Consider the following 18,505-nt stretch of genomic DNA (forward strand, 5'->3'; position numbering starts at 1 on the left):
CATAAACCACAGCCAAAACAGACAATTCTAACGCCATTATTAATGATGATAAGCCAGTTTATTTCTCTGTTAATAATCCTCCTTCATTACAGGAACAGAAACCAAAATCTAATTTTTTAAGACCCTGTACCATAAGGATATTGAGTGGCAATAGCTGATCTGCTATTAGCTCCACACAGTGCAGCTTCACTGCAAGAATTGTCCTATTCCACTGAGACTCCACAATCACCATTTTCATATAAATATTTAAAAAGCAGAACAATGAACAAGGAAGCTTTACCACAGAAAATACTTCAGTGTAAGTATGCTTTTCTTCTACAAAGGAAAAAGATGTGCACATAAAACTGATTCTACAGAGAAATGAAAACCTGACCCTGTGTGCCAGGAGATACCTGAGGTGATACATTGAACTGATTTCAACACGCTGCTCTGATGCAGATCAGCCTCTCACAACTAGTTTTCAAGGAATACCCACATAAAATACGCTGCACACACGAGAAAAGGGCAAGAACTAGATGCTTTAAGAGATGCTGGACGCATTCTAGATTTCTTAGATATTTAGATGCAAACTTCTCACACCAGGCCCTGACAAGGACAGTGTTGCATATTCCTGAAAAATACTTTCTTGCAGGACAACAGGTCTGCAAAATGGGAAACCCGGCTACAGCACCACATTCGCCTTCAAATGCTTCTGTGCTCTTACTCAGGCAAACAGCAGTTCTGTAGGTGAAGTGCTTCTTGGATCCCAGTGGCAAGGGCTTGGGGAGTTGGACTCTCTGCAGTACAGCTCACTGGGATTCCTGCTGCTTCCATCGCTTCCGCCGTTGTTGGCCCGATAGCAGCGAACTGAAAGGACGTTGTTTATGGTTAGAATGGTGCAGGCAGGTGCAGCATCACCTCTTGCTGGTTACTCAGGTACAGATCACAGAATCCCAGAATCATCTCAGCTGGAAAAGCCCTTGCAGCTCCTCCAGCCCAACCATGACCCTCCCCCTGACCGTTCCCAACTCCCCCAGATCCCTCAGCGCTGGCTCAGCCCGACTCTTCAACCCCTCCAGGGATCCCGGGGACTCCCCCCTGCCCTGGGCAGCCCATTCCAACGCCCAACAGCCCCTTCTGCACAGAAATCCTTCCTCAGAGCCAGCCTGACCCTGCCCTGGGCAGCTTGAGGCCATTCCCTCTTCCTTCTTTGCTGACACTGTGTCAACTCGCATGTCTGAGCTTACGAAACAGTACTCACCATCTCACCTTGAAGATTTTCCATATTAAAAACCACCTATCAATTGAGCTACTTGGAAATTACTTAGGCATGATGATTATTTACCTCACCATTACAAACATTTAAAGTTCTTATTCCCACAAAACAGGAAAAGTGAGAGGAATTTCAATATGCCTCAGCCTGATTCAAGCAAGAACTACTCACACCTTCATATCACTAACAGAAAATCAAGCCTATACCCAGTGGAGACTGGGTGAGTTGGGGAAAAAAATTCTAGGTGAAAACTATTTTATTTTTAAAAGGCTCTCGGCTATATAATAACATTTGTATTCGCTATCTATGTGTTTGCTGTAACCAGATTTTCAGTGAAATAAACAAAAATGAAAGAGAAATTGAAGGTTTGTGACAGGTGTAACAGCCTTCCCATTTCTCATTCCCCCACGACAAAGTTACCCCCTATTGTATTTCACCAAGATACCTTGATATGGTTGATAAAATCCCCTGAAAGCTTCTGAATGTGCTGGAGGCAAAATTTAACACCAGATGGACTGAAGAACACGACGCTTGCTGGAATTCCCTGAGTAAAAGGTAACCATAGGTTGGCATCGATTATTCACTGTTCCTGCAGCATATTAATACACTTCCACATAAATCCCTTCAACTGTCTCTATATGGACGTGAAGTGGTTTTATTGGTGAGAAACAGCAGTTAAACCAAGGGAAAGGACTTCCTGCAGTGCAGACAGGCTGCCGATCCCCCATTCTACCACAGAATGCTGAAATTAAGGGGTGACTTTAACCAAATACTTTGTCAAACAAGCACTTGCTGATAAATGTACTGGAAGAGTTCTGGAGCACGGTCATTTTCCTGTTTTGCAAGAAAACTCAGCAAGTTATTCCCCTAAATCCATTCCCATCTATCTCAGTTCTGCACATATTCTCTGTTTCACAGCTAATGTGGTTCACCTTAAATTCTGCTGCCCTGAGATGCTCTGGCAAGGATGAAGTGTTGCCTTAAAACTGCAGACCCCTGGAAGGGCTTTCTCCCTCTCAGGATAAGCCTGCCTTGAGAGAGCAGCAGAAACATTCTGTAGCCAAAAGAAAACTGCAAAATTCTGTCTGGAGTGAAGGTCCCAAGCTCCTGAGCTCGTGGACCCAAAGCACATGCTTGCTTTATCATGATTTTCTGTCTGACAAGAAAGATACACTCGTTCCACTCAAACTACATCTGTTGTTATTTTATAGCGCATGACTTGGAAGCTAGGCTTAGCTCAGGGAGGCCAGAATGACAGTTTAACACAGTGCTGTTCATTGTCTCACAAAGTGCTAAACACTTGTCATTCTGTGTCAGCTCTCCACACACTAAACATATAACCACAATATCATCAGTTAAGAGCAACTCAAAAGCGCATGAGACACATTTTAACAGCTTTACACTGAAACTAACATCTAATTACAGCAAACAAGGAGTTCCACAAAAAGAGTTCAGAAAGTTACAACATGCATATGGACGACTGACTTACTTTTATAGCTGCTATAAACTAAATATGGTGGGGATCAGATCTGCAACGCCCACCGAGGAACACCAGGATACTACCATGTATCAGTCAGACTGGCCGTGCCATAACCTTTTAGGACCTCTTGAAACAGAACTTTAAAATCAATATGTAATTTAACAAGACATTAATGCACAGATTTTAAAAAGAGGTGCAACACGCTCAAGCATGCCAGGTTTCTGTAAGAAGGCAAGGCTGTATTTTGAATAAAATTAATTCCTACGTATCATGTAGGCTCCTACAAATGGAAAATTCAGAGAGCCAGTCTTGAAAAAATAAAAGCAATTCTTGCTTAATGACATTAGAGGGTTTTAAAAAGAGAAAAACATTAGTAATTCTAGCAAATACATCTCAAGACATTTCTCAACAGCATGTCACCTGGAATTCTAACACTTCAAATGAGATAATTAATACAGTCATAGATTTGGGAATCAGAGAAGAAACACTGAAACTATGTAAGGCAGATTACTCCTGAATTCTGATTTGTAATATACAGCAAAGATGTCCAGTGACATTTCAGTTGCACTAATAAAAATGAGTAATAAAGCTGTTCAATCAATATCCTCTCTAAATGCAATTACTGACACGGTATTACTTAAAAAGCAGTCTCGTCCGGCTCAAAGGAATAAACTGAATATGTAATTATACGTGCAGTTATTTCCCAGTGATTCCGAACGTACATGTATTTTGAAAATGAGACAAAACGTGAAAGGTTTTGTTTTTCTTCTTCAAATGGAGGCATCGTGTCTTTTTGGGCTGGTTTATAATCGCCCTAACAAGTAACTGAGAGACTCACTATCTGAAACTTTCCCTAAAGGATCTTCTTGGTCATCATCAGGGAAACAAAACAAGCAGCCTATGCAGGATGCTCTTGTACCCCCACAAGTATCATTTACAGACAGCTGGAAAAAAAAGAGTATATTCTGCTAGGTATTACCATATACCTCCAAAATTCTCAAATTACATCAGCATCCAATACCTGCTGTGAGAAGTAACAGCTCAAAGATTCTTGCAGGCCAGTGTGTTGGGTTGTTTGATAAACAGTAAGGCTTTCCAGAGGTACTCCTGGAATCAGGATATACATTCATAATTAAACAGGGTTTCATTAATTTCTGCTTGTTCAATAAAACACTCTCAACATAATAACTGCACTTAAGTGTACTATTTTAGGCTAAAAAGATACAGAAAAAATTCTGTGAGAGATTTGTAGGTATTTCTACAGTTGCGAGATCTCCTAAAGCATCTGTAATCAGAGGACCTGGAAGCACAGGGGAAAACTGGCAAGTCCTGCAACATTTCTGTGAATAAGCTACCTGTCACCTCGCAGAAGGGATCGCAAGTGAAGAACAAAGCAAATAACCTTGCTCGTGTCACACTACAGCTTGTTCCCAGAGCTGTGGGCAGCAAGCCAACCTCAAAGTTTTTATTCCCGTCCTCTAACTTCTAGCCAACATAAGAACAAATTCAATTTTTACTTATTCAAATGTGGTTTAGATACAACTTTTTTCATAACTGACTAATTAAAATGAGGCTCCAAGGGAAGTCCAACCTTTTTCTCTAAGTGCTGTAGGAAGTACTTCCCTTTTCAGGGCTCCACAAGGAAAAAGAAGAGCTGAGGAATCAGGTTTCTCTCCTGTAAACACACAAACAAGAAATTTAATTAACTTATCTTTTTAATAAAGACTAAACAATACATTTAATACATTTTAAAGGTATAAAACACTGAACACTGCAGTAAATGCCATGTGCTCCACCACAGACACAGCCCTAAGATAACTGAAAACATTTGCAGTGCAACTGCATCTACAATTCAGAGGACAGAGGCTACTTAGCATGTAAATTAAAAAATATTCCATAACTATAATATAAATACATTGGATAAAAAGATCTCATGAAAGATAAACTGCATTTCTATTCCTCTTGCCATTCTACACAGAAAAAAAAAAAACTACTGTGCAAGTTATCTCCTCCTCCTCCACAGGAACACAATCTTCCTCAATTTTTCTATTTAAAATCTTAGTCCCACTCAACACATGACAGCTCTCTCTATATAAAAGAATGCTCAGGCAAAGAAGAGGACAGAAATACTGTGCTGAAGAGTTTCAATCTGTCTTAAGGAGACCTTAGAGCGGCCCCCCAGGGCTGAAAGGGGCTGCGGGAAAGGGGGGAGGGACTCTGGATCAGGGGTGTGGGGATAGGACAAGGGGTCACGGGTTTAAACTGACAGAGGGGAGATTTAGATGAGATGTGAGGCAGAAATTCTTCCCTGTGAGGGGGGTGAGGCCCTGGCACAGGCTGCCCAGAGAAGCTGTGGCTGCCCCCTCCCTGGAAGGGTTCAAGGCCAGGTTGGACGGGGCTTTGGGCACCCTGGGCTGGGGGAAGGTGGCCCTGCCTGGGGCAGGGGGTGGGACTGGATGGGTTTTAAAATCCCTTCCAACCCAAACCATTCTATGATTCTATGATCTGAAATTCTATTTTCTTACTTCCTCAAAAGAAAAATTATTACTTCCACTGCCAGGGTGGAACTGGATATCCTCACGTGCTCTTGTCCTTAAAAATGGAAGTCACCTCCAACTTTAATTAATGTTACATTGCCAACATGTGGAAGGCCCTTTTGGAAGAACCTTTCTGATACACGGCTCTTTGTCATTTAACTCCCATCGCTTTTGTATGTTTCTAATATGTTCTCAGAGGGGTAAACAAATTCTGCTTAAAAAATACCAGCAGGTAACAGCATCCCTGTTGCCATCTCTCGGGTTTACACCTCCTGTCCCTGTGCACTCTGCGGGCACCCACACACCTGAGAGGGGAAAGGGCAAACACTGACAATACCCAGCACGTGGTGAATGCAAACACCTGGCTTGGAAGAAGGAAACAGCACTGACTATATGAGATTCTCAGTAATTTGCTAGGTTTAGGGCTTAAACCAATTGTTTTGGAAAGTCTTTCACCACTAGATTTTATCTAATAAAAGAGAATATTGACACTTTGCAAAGATAAAGAGCATTTTAATCGAGGAAGAATTAGATTTTTAGATAGGGATTTAACAGCAGACTTTTTTTTTGCACAGAGTTTACCTATTCTATAAATAACAAATACGGAGAAAATGCCAAGATTAAATTCTACACAGCTGCACACCACTGCATTCATCTTTCAAAATAAATGAGAGTTCCTCAACACATTATTTTATTACTAATTCATATGTTTAAGAGATGACTACTAGAAAAATAAACACTTTTTTTTTTTAAGTGCTGGAAGTAGACTCTTGGTTTATAACAGTAAGGATCAGAGATGCCTCGGGGTAAAAAACAAAAGGACAGCATAGTAAAAATCGAATGGTAAGACCCTCACAGGAGTCCACACAGATATATTTGACTGTCCTAACTGTACACTGAAGTTTTATTAGAAACCATAGATATGCTTGTAATAAATTATAGGAAGGAAGACTGAACTTGGGAGAGAATGTAAAAGAGATTTTAAAATAGTAAGATCAAACCTAAATATTTCAGCATTAATCTGCTACAAGTCATGTCAATTAATTGAAATGTCAATGTGGTATCTCTGAAGAAACACTAATCCTTTTTGACTTGTGTTTACAAAGCGCAGAATTTCTTTGTAGGCCTGAAGAATACAGCCAAGCATTGGCCCCGGTGGTATCTGCTACTTCTGTACCCATGGTACACTGTAATAAAACTAAAAAAATATTTGCCCTGGAAAGAGAGCAAAGCTAGCTAACTAGTTAAGGAGTAAATTCCTTTATTTTCCCAATCACTTAAGTTGAAGTGGGTAGCAAAGCGCAAAAGGTGAATAACAAAAGAAATATCATGGCTTCAGATTTTATTTTTATTCTGACAATAAATTCTAATGATAGAAAAAATTTAGAGCTATCCTCTTCACTTATTTATAATTTTATGGATAAACAATAAATATATACATAATAGGGAACATGATGTAATTTAATCTGTACTGCAGAGGTTGTTATAAACCACTTGATAAATCGAGAGTGCATAAATATGCACAATCCAATAAATCACCGAGTATGACTATATTTATCAACAGCAGGCAGTCTCCAATGATTGAAATCCACCGGTTGGTTATCAGAACTGAAGGCTATTCAAAGGCAGTCATTTCTGCAGGGATAATGGAAGTGCTGCAGCATTCTGTTAATTTAAACAGCCTGCTGGTGTTCCGGGATGAGCCGCCCTCGGGATACTCTGGGTAAAAGGCTCTTCTTTCCCAGCCGTGGCTACCAGAAGGTGCTGCTGGCTCTGGACTGAAGTGCCCTCACCCTCTGTGACTGCCGGATCCTAAGGAACCCTGCAGGAGTGTGCAGGCAAAGGGGGAATGGCCAGGGCAGCCAACACGCTCACAGGTAACGGGGTCTGGGAACCAAGCTGCTCCCAGGGGAGGAGGACGAGCCAGGACGACCCTCAACTGGACTGAGAAAATAACCAAGAAGTTGTGATGCAGTAACTGGACCCCTCACAGGCTCACCAATGAGGAATTTTTCCACTCCTGGTACTACACCCATCGTTTCCTTTAGACTGAGCCTAAGGTTTTTTCACATCCATACAACAGAAGAGATGGGTATTTTTCTCATTTGCCTTCTCAAAAAAACCCCTCCAACTGCAAACATTAATTCATTACCAGAAGCAGATTTCCTAGCACTAAAAAAACAGCTAAAACCTTTGTTTAAAAATATCTGTTGAAGAGTAGATATGGGATATTCTTCACTTATGGCATTTTTGTATTGAAAATTTCCTTTTTAATTTTCAGAATTTATTATTTAATCTTATGTTGGCAACTATCATTTTTATCCTGAAATACTCCATATAGTTACAATATTTTATTTGCCAGTGAATAAAAGCACTCTGCCCATAAAAAACAGTACTTGCCAGCTCCAATCACATTTTTCTTTTACCTATGAATCTCTGCTACTACACAGACTGCTAATCAACACTCTCTTTCATATCTAACTTATGCCTAACAGCCAAAAATAACGTGTCAGGGTTCTTGACATCATTTCCACGAGTGAAGCCTCTAGCACTGTATTCAGCAAGTTCATCAAGTGTGGTCAGCAGACGGGCTTTTAAACCAGCAGATACATTAATTCATCCAACATCTAGAATAATTGCACTGACTGTCAGTTGTTTCTCCACAAAGGCAGCCTATTTAACTGGAATAACTCTGGTCAGATAGTGGACGCTGCATCAGCCGCTAGATGAAGGTTTCTGTGTCCCTTTTTAAATTTGGGGCAGAAAGTCCTTCAGTGAAGGACATCATACCTTTGTATCAGGCTGAGAGTTACCCTCTAATGTCGCTGTGAGACTCCCCTGTACAGCTCCCTGTGTCTCACAGGAGCGGGGACGCACCCCAGGTCATATAAAAGTCCAGAGAAGGATCTGCCAGGATGCTGCTGAGACACTGAACCTCAGGTGTGATTTTCATCTGGTACAGAGGTTATTTTAGCTTATTGAGATTATTTTAGTTTCAGAGTGCTTGGGGACTAATTCTGCTGATTTGTTTTGATAACTGTTCCTCTCAGGCGATGCTCAGACAGACGCTCTGAAGGCAGCACACACCTCAGTCCTGGATCCCCTGAACACCACCACCTGTGCCAGAAGCTCTGAGGTCAAACTCACTGCGCTGGCAGCTCCTGCTTCTGACATTCTTCACGCAACTTCTAGAACCCAGGCTGTACAAAAACACAGCTTTTTTTTTCCCCACAGCTTGTACCAACCCATCCAGCCAAAAAAATATTCAGCCCCTAAGCCTAAAAATGTCTCTTATAGTATTACTATTGGAAATGTTAAGAAATTACAGTACAAAAAGAATTAGGAAATAGACTAACTACACTTTTAAATTACAATCTGATAATACATTTAGAAGCAGCAAACAAATCTGCATTACAGCTTCAACCATAACGAAATGGTTAAACAAAACATTAACCATCATCTTAACTAACACTTCCCGCAACTTCTTCAAAACCACTCTCCTTTGGTGCTGAAAAACAGATTCCTCTGAAACTACATCTTTCATTCCGAGGAAGGGAGTTCCCCTTATCTAGTCTGAACCATGCCATGGTGAAAAATCCCCAGCATCAACTGGTGTGAAGCAAGGGAAGTCAGGTATCCTGAAGTTCACAAAGAACCAGCACACCTATAGTTACAATCATTATGATTACAGCAATTCTTAGGAATATTATGAATATATTCTTATGAACATAGCAATTTCCAATCATTACAGCTCAGATCTTTTAGTGAAAAAAAACTTTGTCTACCTGGTCATATAGTATTATTAATCAATTACAGAGTCGATGATTTTATGTAAATTAGTATTTTGTATAGGTATTTCAAAATATTTTTTATCATCTTTTAGAGACATCACCCACATTCCCAGAAGTTGAATTCACAAGTTCTACATAGAAGAGATATATGCAGTATGTACTTCACTTCAGTGTACACTTGATTTCATTTATAGGAAATTCTGTAACAATGGAAGGTATATTAGCTTAACTTAAGTAGAATATTGCAGATACTTACTGGAGCAAATATATTCAGCTAATTTTTCAGCATTTCCAGACTTTTCTCCTTGTGGAATCAGACCAATTTCTTCCACTATGACCAAAAGCAGCAAAGAATGAAATCAATGGAAAGATTTCAGATTTATTATCACAGAAACACGGGTTGAAAACAACTTAATCCACGCACACAAACACCTCTCTGAAAAACAAAAAATCAGATCCTTTGAAGGAGAACCATGCTACGAAACATTCAATTTTTGTTCTAGAAAGGCATATTTGAAAAAAGTACAAAAGAAGAATTTTGGGGGATAGTTAAGCTGTTTTGGAGAGTTTTTAACCTCTCCTAGCTGAAGCAGTGAAACAGAAAGCACTGACTCTGCTGAAGGGGCTGCAGATCCTGGCATGGCTTGGTTGCAGGTGGCTTCCCAGTGAGTGTTCTGCTGCTCTTTGTAGTGAAGGCTGAAATCCCATCGGAAAATCTGAGAGTGTAACAGTGGTCTTACTTAAGTAAGTGAGTAGATAGAGGAAGAATTCCAGAGAAGTTGCTGGGCTAGTGGAAGGTGTCCCTGCCCATGGCAGCGGCGTTGGAACTAGAGAATCTTTAAGGTCCCTTCCAACCCAAACCATCCTGTGATTCTATGAATTTGGGACTTGATTGACTCACGTTGCTTGTTATATGACACTGGTTGGTGATCCAGTGTTGTTACCAGCCTGCCTGAAAAAATGTGCTTTTTATAGAGGTAGCCACTCCTTACCCAAATTATTTTTGGCTTAGAAGCAGAAAAACATCAAGACTTTCAAAATTCTCAAATGCTAAGTCTTTTCATAATATTTCCCATGTGGTTCAGTGGAAGCTACAATGCATTTTTACGGTAACAAAGGCTTTCACAAAGTAAAATCTACACTGCATTTTTATTATGCACTGAAGATACGTATTGCATCAGATTAAAACCAGTGTCAAGAAAAATAAATGTAAACCGCTGCCTTCTGTTCAGCAAGTACCTCACAGGAACACTGAGGGAACGAAGGGCCAGAGCATCTCACTTCGTACAACCTCAGACAATCACACTGCAAGCCCTTTCATCCAATTTAATTTCCAAAGTGAATGACAAAAACCCCACATGCAAATTAAGAACAAAGAGTTTTTTAATTTTTTTTTTGGCCAAATTTTTCAAGTTGATATTGTCACATTACAATAGCAGTAATGAAAAACCAGAAGCTAGACCTTTGCTTTAGTAAGTATATACAATTCTAGTGTGTATACAATTACCTGTTTTCAAAACAATCCATTTATAAAACTTACCTACATTTTTTTCTAAGCACCCTTGAATAGCAGCTAATATTCCAAAAATGGTATTTACAAGACAGATTTATCTAAGACTTCTATTTTTAAACCCCAGCTTACCTAGAGAAGCTGTAGCTTTTCCAACCACGTATGCTGGTTTGGTATTCCATCTTTGTTTAAGAGATTTTGACCAGGCTGAAAAACATTAAATTAAATTTAAACACCTGGCAACAAAATACGAATGTGAAATGAATATTTGGACTTCTGTTTAATCTACAAATACAGCAAAATAATAACAACTAATACTCCACTATGTATTTCAGCAAATCTGGATATACAAAATGAATTTTTAATGTAATTTTTTCCTTGTGTAAATAGTAGTCTACAACATGTTTTTAAAACCCTAATTTGAGTAAACACTTAGCTGCTTTTGTTAAGTAGCATTTTTAATGCATACTTGCCCTGTGCCAAATTACATGCAACTTGCAATGTTCATTTATATTTTGGCATTAAGAACTTAAAAAAGCATCAAAACTTGTAGGAAAAAAACAGCACATAGTACATAAAGGGAGATTTAGACATACAAGCTGGCATTTAAAATTGAAGACAGGCAAAACCCAAATATAATCTTCCATGACAACAAATAAAGTGGTAAAAATCTATATCAATGCATTACAGTACTCTATATAGCAACTCTTACACAAGAAAAATATAGAAACTGATTGTATTTAAAAAAACCCACAAAAGTAAGTTATCAGCTCAGAAGTAAAATGTACCAGAGACCAAAATAAAATTACCAAGAAATGGTTTTCTTCCTTCAGGCAATAAGTATGTTATATTACACTTCTTGGACCCAACTACCTCATCCCTACGCCTGAAATCCTAATGGGTCAAAAATAGATACTCGGTTACTATCTTGTCTAAAAAACACTACATCATAGGACACCAAGTTCCGGCCCAGTATCCTAAAAAAAAGAATAATTAGAAATAGAGACTAATATAACAGCAAAAAAAGATCCGAGGGAATTCTCCTAAAGAAGGAAAAAGGTAGGGATTGATTAGCTTTGAAAGGAACCCAAATAGGAACTAAAGACTCGCATTATTGATTCAGAGATGTATTTCAGCAGCTCCCAAAAGCCCTACTTGAAATTAGGAATGAACTCTAGGTAAGAGATTACATTTGACCAAAAGTCCTAAAGCACAGCCCTCTGCTGTTGAAAATGCTAAAACAACCTTACTCAAGAGTGTAACCTTACTCACTGTGCATCGATTACTACGACGACAGCCCAAACATGGGGCTGATAAAGTAATGATACAATTTAAGTGTACACAGAAACTCAGAGCAGAAGTGATCACTTAGCAGAAGAATTTCGAAGAGTTTCTAAGGATTTGATAGATCATTGGTACAGTAATTTCTATTTAGCACTCTGCAGGATTCTTACAACTAATCTGTTGGCTTTTATGTACGACCGTTTCTTCACCCCGTTTTAGCAAATGCTTAATTTACTTGAGGAATTTTACATTCAAGACAGAGAAATTTTTTTCTGCAAGACTTCATATGAATAATACAAGCACAGAAGTAACAGTGGCCAGTTTCTACAACATGCTCCTCTCTTTCAGGGAGAAAAGCAGTAAGCAAAAACTAGGCCCTGCAGTATAATATTCCTTATGCATGAGTTTCTGTTTACAACTACTTTTAGCATCAGCAAAGATAACCACAATCAAAAACCCCCACACTAATTAACAATTTGCACCAAAAGCTTTCCTTTCATTTCTAACAGCATAAATGTGGAAAATCCAACACTCAGTCCCTTAAAAACTCAATTTAGTGTGAGGCCTTCTGATGCCAAAAGAACTATGAGATAAAGCATTTTTAAAAAAGGCATACTCCAAACACCTACTGGTGAGAGAAATAAAATTACAAACTTCACAAAATACCGAAACAGAAAAACCAAGGAGTGTACTTACCTTCATTTTTACTATTCTCTTTTAAACATATCTTGATGGCTTCTAATGCTCTTGGACTGGTAAAAACTAGGCCTCCATAACATTCTGGATGAGAAAGCTACTTATAAACAGTAAATATAAGAAGTAAATTGAAAAAAAAAAAAAAAAGGAGTAAATAAAATTAAAAATTAAGTTGATCAATTCTTTATAATCTTGTGACGAACAAAATAGCTTCAATAAATATCTGAAACAGGCAAATATTTCATTAATATCAGTATCCAGAGTATTTACAGGAGAAATGTATAACAAATCTTAAATTCAGAATGACACTTGGACAGATTATATTAATTCTGAGAATCTGTAGGAACGGACAAGGATTCCCACCACTGAAATGAGCTGGAAGGATGGGAGAACAACATAAGAGGTACTTACAAATTCATACAAGAGAAACAAACTGTTACTCCAAATAGTAACACAGAGGGTCCTACCCAGACAGCTCCTTGCTCCCTGCCCCCTCAGAGAACAGTTAAGGTTACTATCAGAAACTCAAAGGTCAGCACAAAAAAAGGAAAAATGTTCTTGGATCACTTGTAAATGCAGATCATGATACATTCAAACACCTAACAAAGTCCAGTGCTGTTGGAGATTGTCAATAAAGGAAACTTGCCTCAGAAAACCTTTTCAACTTTTTAAAACTAAATACATTTATTGAAGTATGTAGAGAGAGAACAGCAATTATGCGATTGTATTCCATATAATTAGGAGATGCTGTACACAATTTCAGTACGATGTAAGGGTGAACCTCAGGGAAACTTTACTTGTCACTACAGTCTGATAATTTTTTGTTATGACAAAATGCCCCACTACCTGTAACCATCTAGGGGCCATCCACCTAAATATGAATTCTCTCTCACCAACTTAATTCTTCAACAAGTATGGGCAACATACTTGATGTTGTATACAATGTTGTATTCTGTACACCTGTGTTTGTGGAAGCACAGAAAGAGGTACCACAAAGGGCATTATTAAATCAAGACAAGACACGGCATCTTGGCAACCGTGGCCTAAATTCTGTTGCAAATAAGACAACTGAAATAATTTAAAACGTACCTTTTCAAATAAGCTTTCAAGAGAGACAAATTCAAATGACAAAACTGGAATCAAAGTTGCTTCAAATCCATATAATCCTAATTCCTATCAAAAAAAGGTTTACAGCTCTTGAAATAGATTTCAAACAGTAGCTTTTTCTTTTTCAAAGAATTGACTAAGTCAGGGCAATTATTTCTTTTTACTAAAGTAAAATATAAAAGCATCTTATTTGCTTTTACTAGAGAATCTAGTTTGGTTTTGTTAGTTCAGTATTACAACATAATACTAAAAACAAACAGCTATGGAACTGAGGCCTCCTACATAGCTACTGCAGAGTTACAGTGTACACGTAACCGCAGTCCCTAAGTGATAAACAATCACCTAGTCCTGCAAATATTCCTGTAGCCACATGACTAAAGGCAACAGCAGAAAGGACTACAGCAACAGTAATATTTTGTGCAGTTCTATCTTTGCTGAGAGCTTTAACAATGAACTCAATACTCATGCCCCACAACTAAAATACTTTTTTCAGTAACAGCAAATTTTCTAGCACGATTTTTTTTCTTAGTATAATTTCAGACACGCACTCCCCATTTTTATTAAGCACATTTTTCACTTGAAACAGTTAAATTCATCTATCTTACTGAATGCGCGATACTATTATTTAATAGTGAAGTGACACAATTGCTTACATTTTATAAAGTTTACTCACCTTAATATATGGATCTGGTCCTGAGTCTTTGTCTTTGGGATCCTTCAGCAACAGAACCTTCATTATTTACCAAATAACTGCATAAGAACTCTGAAACACAATAATGGAATTTATCTAAATTAGATCTAGAGGACTTTCTACTGAACAGTGACTTTAATAGCTCAGTTTCAATGAAACTGAGTTGCTAACAGTTGCACTGCTCCCTACACAATGAGTAAGCAGTTAACGTACATTCTCTGGACATGAATACCCACCCTGATAAGCCCAACAAATAACATGCTGCCTTTAGATAATACTGCTTAAGGGAGAAACTATAATGGAAGTCATCAAGGAGAATCCATTTCAAAGGAGAATATTTTGTAAAAGAAGTAACAACCCCTACAATGCAATCATGTGCAGCAATATAATAAGCTCCTATCTATAAAAACATATTCTATTCTATTCATTTCCATGCTAGTTTTCACCCTATGCTCATCATAATGAGTATGCAAGGGCTTATGTATCAAGCGATTTAATTGGATGCATTTGGGGTCTTACCCTTTTCATGGGGGAAAACATGTGCAGGGCAGTGTTTCAATTTATTTTTTTTTTTAAATACAAACATATGCGTGTGTATATACACACATTTATACATCTGAACACAATAGATATAATATTCATGGGCCTTCTTTGATATATCTACAGTAAACAAGGAACGGCTGAAAAAATACATTCTGCCATCACAATGGAAGATGATAGTTCTTAGTTCCTTAAAAGTTGACTTTGGTCAAAAGTTTTACCAAAAGGTTGTCTTTGGTGCTGAATTCAAAGCCTGTTACAACACACAAGCAAACATACCAAGCATCAAAGTAAACAACTGCAGTAACACAAACAAGAATCCATTCTCCAACTGCACATTAACCTTAATTATCTGTGTTACTCTCCTGACAGGTTACATACTATCAAATTATCTTTAAAATGAGTAATTATGAATATTTAATTGTACAGAACATCTTAAATGCTATTCGTTTGCATGACATGCATTGGAATCCTCAAAACTTCAAAGACAAAAAAACAACCTGTTTGGACAAAAATGAAAAGAGAAAAGACAAAAGGCAGCTTTAGACAACACTGGACAAAACAGGGTCTGGTACAAGTAACCAAAGCTCAGTGACCCACATTCATCTATAGCCAGAGCACTGCAAAATACAGGTGGTGAAAAGGGCACCAAAAGCAAACCACCGCCAGGAACTCAATACCCGTGCTACTACATTAATTTTGTGCATTTTAAACTTCATTTTTTAAAATCTAGGTTTTAAAATGGGGTGTCACTATGGAGGTGTTTGATTCTGAACGTCTTACCAGTAGACATGGAAGTGCTCATTTCCACAAGACGCCCAGCACTCAACAGTGACACAAAGGGAACTGGTGGGGCTTTGACATTCTGCAATACCAAGACCAGTGAAGTCAAAGGGAACGACTAGAAGCGCACACAGAAGAAGAAACAAGGACTTTGTTGAGGGCTGTATTCTCAAAATGAGTAATTCTCACTGGTCCTGCCCATGGCTTTCAAGAGCCTGGCTCCCAAATACTGTTGATCATCCAGTTTCTAGTAGCTTGAAGGAGGTAGGGATGAGTGACTTTTCTCAGGCACTTTAACATCGCAACAGTCGTCACTTCAAAAATCCAACATTCTTGTAAAAACATACTTTGAGCATAGCTCTTTGTACTATAGATTGTTGTTCTGATGTTACTAACAATCTGTACTGTCACTCCCCCTTCAGTGTTTACACTCTTGAGTATGATACCCTTACATTTTTACTAGTACTCTTAAAGTCTAACAGCACTAAGAAAAATGAGGTTAACTCTAACCTACCACACCTTCCTATTTCCAAACTACGTAACGTTTAATAACATTATGAAGTCATCAAAATGTAAATGTAAGGAAAATGTCTAAGAGAAGACAAATTTGAGCTAGGGAATCTGTAAGTTTGCGCATTCATGAACAACATGTATTTTGATCTGCTTTTGGTTTTATTGGTGACAAAATTAGTCTCTTTTTTCCACAGCCATAAACCTCTCAGACCGTTCAGTTCCTTCTGCCTACCTAGTTCAGGCAGGTTCACACAGGTTTGGTGAGAGGTGTGAGCAAATGAAAACTGGTGGAATATCCCCATTTCCAAACACCAGGTCCTCACCCCCAACACTTTCTTCGCACGTGTGCCCTACCCCTGCGTACACGCCACCGCGAATCGAGGCAAAATGCCATCGGAACAGGCAGGCAGAAGGCAGACAAGATCCCCAAAATGGACAAGCACGTGAGCACATTTCCAAACCAAAAATAAGCCAATATACATTCAAGGGGGGAAAAAAGTTAAAACTCAATTATGGATTGTTTTTGAGGGAAAAACAGACAAGTTTTCATAACTTGCTGCAACGATGTGGGGGTCCCACTGCACTGGGAATGGTAAGAGAAATACGGTATTTTTACTGGTTTAGTTGTGTCCTTGAGATGTTATAAGGAGTGCCCTACAAATGACTGAAATACAATTTTTGAAATAGCTAGGTTTCTGCTCAGTAACTTCAAGTCAAGAATCCTGACAAACATTCCTCCTGAATCAAAGAGCTTTAAGAGAAAGCACACAAGACACGCAGCATCTCCGGTAATTTTTGATGTATTCCGAGCAAAGTACTTAAAATACAAAGATATATTTTAGATATCTTCTATGTTTTATCTATAAATTATATCTTACATATTAAATCAAGAGAGGTATGCACAAACATCTAAACAACCATTAAATATTTCTGTTTAGAACAATGAGTGGCTTTAGCAGAGTCCAGCAGTGCACAATCTCTATCTGGAAAAGAGAATAATCTTGTCACAGTTTAACCTCAGCCAGCAACTAAGCCCCAGCTACTGTGAAGAAAATCCACTCTACCCCAGCCAAAACCAGCACAAACCTTAGTAAGTTTTACACCACCAAGTCTTTACAGGATGATGCTGCTGGCCACCCACTTTTGGCTCACTAAACAAGCACTTTGTTTGCCTGAGCACCAGTAACAACCCTGCAGAGATTGTTCTCCAAATATCCAAAGATGTTCAAAAAATATCATTTAAAACCCGTTAGGCTTGTAAACAGCTAATAAGAGGACAACAGGTTTTTTGTCTGGAGCAACCAGACACAAAGATGAAGAAAAACTTGTCAGTCCGAGGTCTGGGAACCATCTAATTAGTTCTGATAACCACCTACAGGAGTGACTGGAGTGTTTGAGGCATTACATCATAACTGAAGACTAAAACCAGTTTGGTGCTAATTTCTGTGTCCACATTACTTAAGTCCACCTTAATTAAGAAGAAGGGAAATTTTACGTCACATTGCATTTTCAGAATATTATCCTTACAGACATAATTGGAATGCTTCCCATTCACAGCATCACACATCCTGTGCCTTCAATTAAAGTATAAAGCTGATTACAATGTGTATCTCTAGGTCCCTGGTATTAGTACAGTAAAAATGAGCGATACTCTCTCATATTAAAAAAACCTTTGCAGATTTTTGATATACATCCTCGCACAGAAAGAACATGTCTGTGGGTCACTCAAATTTCTTTTGAAAAGCTGTCCCCAAACTAATTGCCAACTATCTTTAATACGGAGGACAGCTTGAAAAAAATAAATAAATGGGTCCCTTTGTTTCTTGCTGCTAAGTGGCACTGAGAACTGCAAAATTTATTAAACCTTCCTAATACTATTCTAATTCTAAGCAACCGTATGGGTCACACAATAAAGTTTGATTGCCAAGTGCAGAGGGAATTGTCTGTTCCATCATAAACATAAACGGAGATAAATTTTGAGATCCTATTGAAAGACCATTTTTTAAAAAAACCTCTAGAAATTCCTGGGCTAGGATTTTTTGATGCTATGCCTTTCTTACCAATATTCTTTTACTATGATTAGATGGGTTTACTAACCAGAGAAGAAAAAAGCCTACGTCTAAGGCTAGTCATGAAGTGTGGTTCAGAAATCTATCAAAGTCACTGATAATATAATACATCCATCATCAAGCACCAACAGATTTGAGGATAATTCCTCTATTTGGATGTCTACGTCACAAAACTCAACAGCAATTTACTCAAACCCTTCTAGTACATCATGGACTTATAGCAAAAGCAATGTTAGCAATTAGAGCCATTCT

General features: G+C 38.4%; 1 protein-coding gene across 3 annotated transcripts in view; it reads right to left on the reverse strand.

Annotated features, from left to right (window-relative positions):
* UROS (uroporphyrinogen III synthase) overlaps positions 1-18,505 on the reverse strand; it is a 19,758-nt gene continuing 1,253 nt past the window's right edge. Inside the window, exons 2-10 of one of the 3 annotated variants that reach the window (XM_074907945.1) lie at positions 14,331-14,420; positions 13,640-13,723; positions 12,551-12,647; positions 10,703-10,777; positions 9,317-9,391; positions 4,324-4,407; positions 3,754-3,839; positions 1,698-1,796; positions 2-846 (exon numbers count right to left, since the gene is read on the reverse strand). In XM_074907945.1, coding sequence (XP_074764046.1) covers positions 700-846; positions 1,698-1,796; positions 3,754-3,839; positions 4,324-4,407; positions 9,317-9,391; positions 10,703-10,777; positions 12,551-12,647; positions 13,640-13,723; positions 14,331-14,393 — 810 coding nt within the window. In that variant the 5' untranslated portion in view covers positions 14,394-14,420 and the 3' untranslated portion in view covers positions 2-699. Of the gene's footprint in view, positions 847-1,697; positions 1,797-3,753; positions 3,840-4,323; positions 4,408-9,316; positions 9,392-10,702; positions 10,778-12,550; positions 12,648-13,639; positions 13,724-14,330; positions 14,421-18,505 lie in introns of all 3 variants that reach the window. The other 2 variants (XM_074907946.1, XM_074907948.1) reach the window with 2 other exon arrangements.

The sequence above is a fragment of the Athene noctua genome, chromosome 5 (assembly GCF_965140245.1).
Source record: "Athene noctua chromosome 5, bAthNoc1.hap1.1, whole genome shotgun sequence".
NCBI lineage: Eukaryota > Metazoa > Chordata > Aves > Strigiformes > Strigidae > Athene > Athene noctua.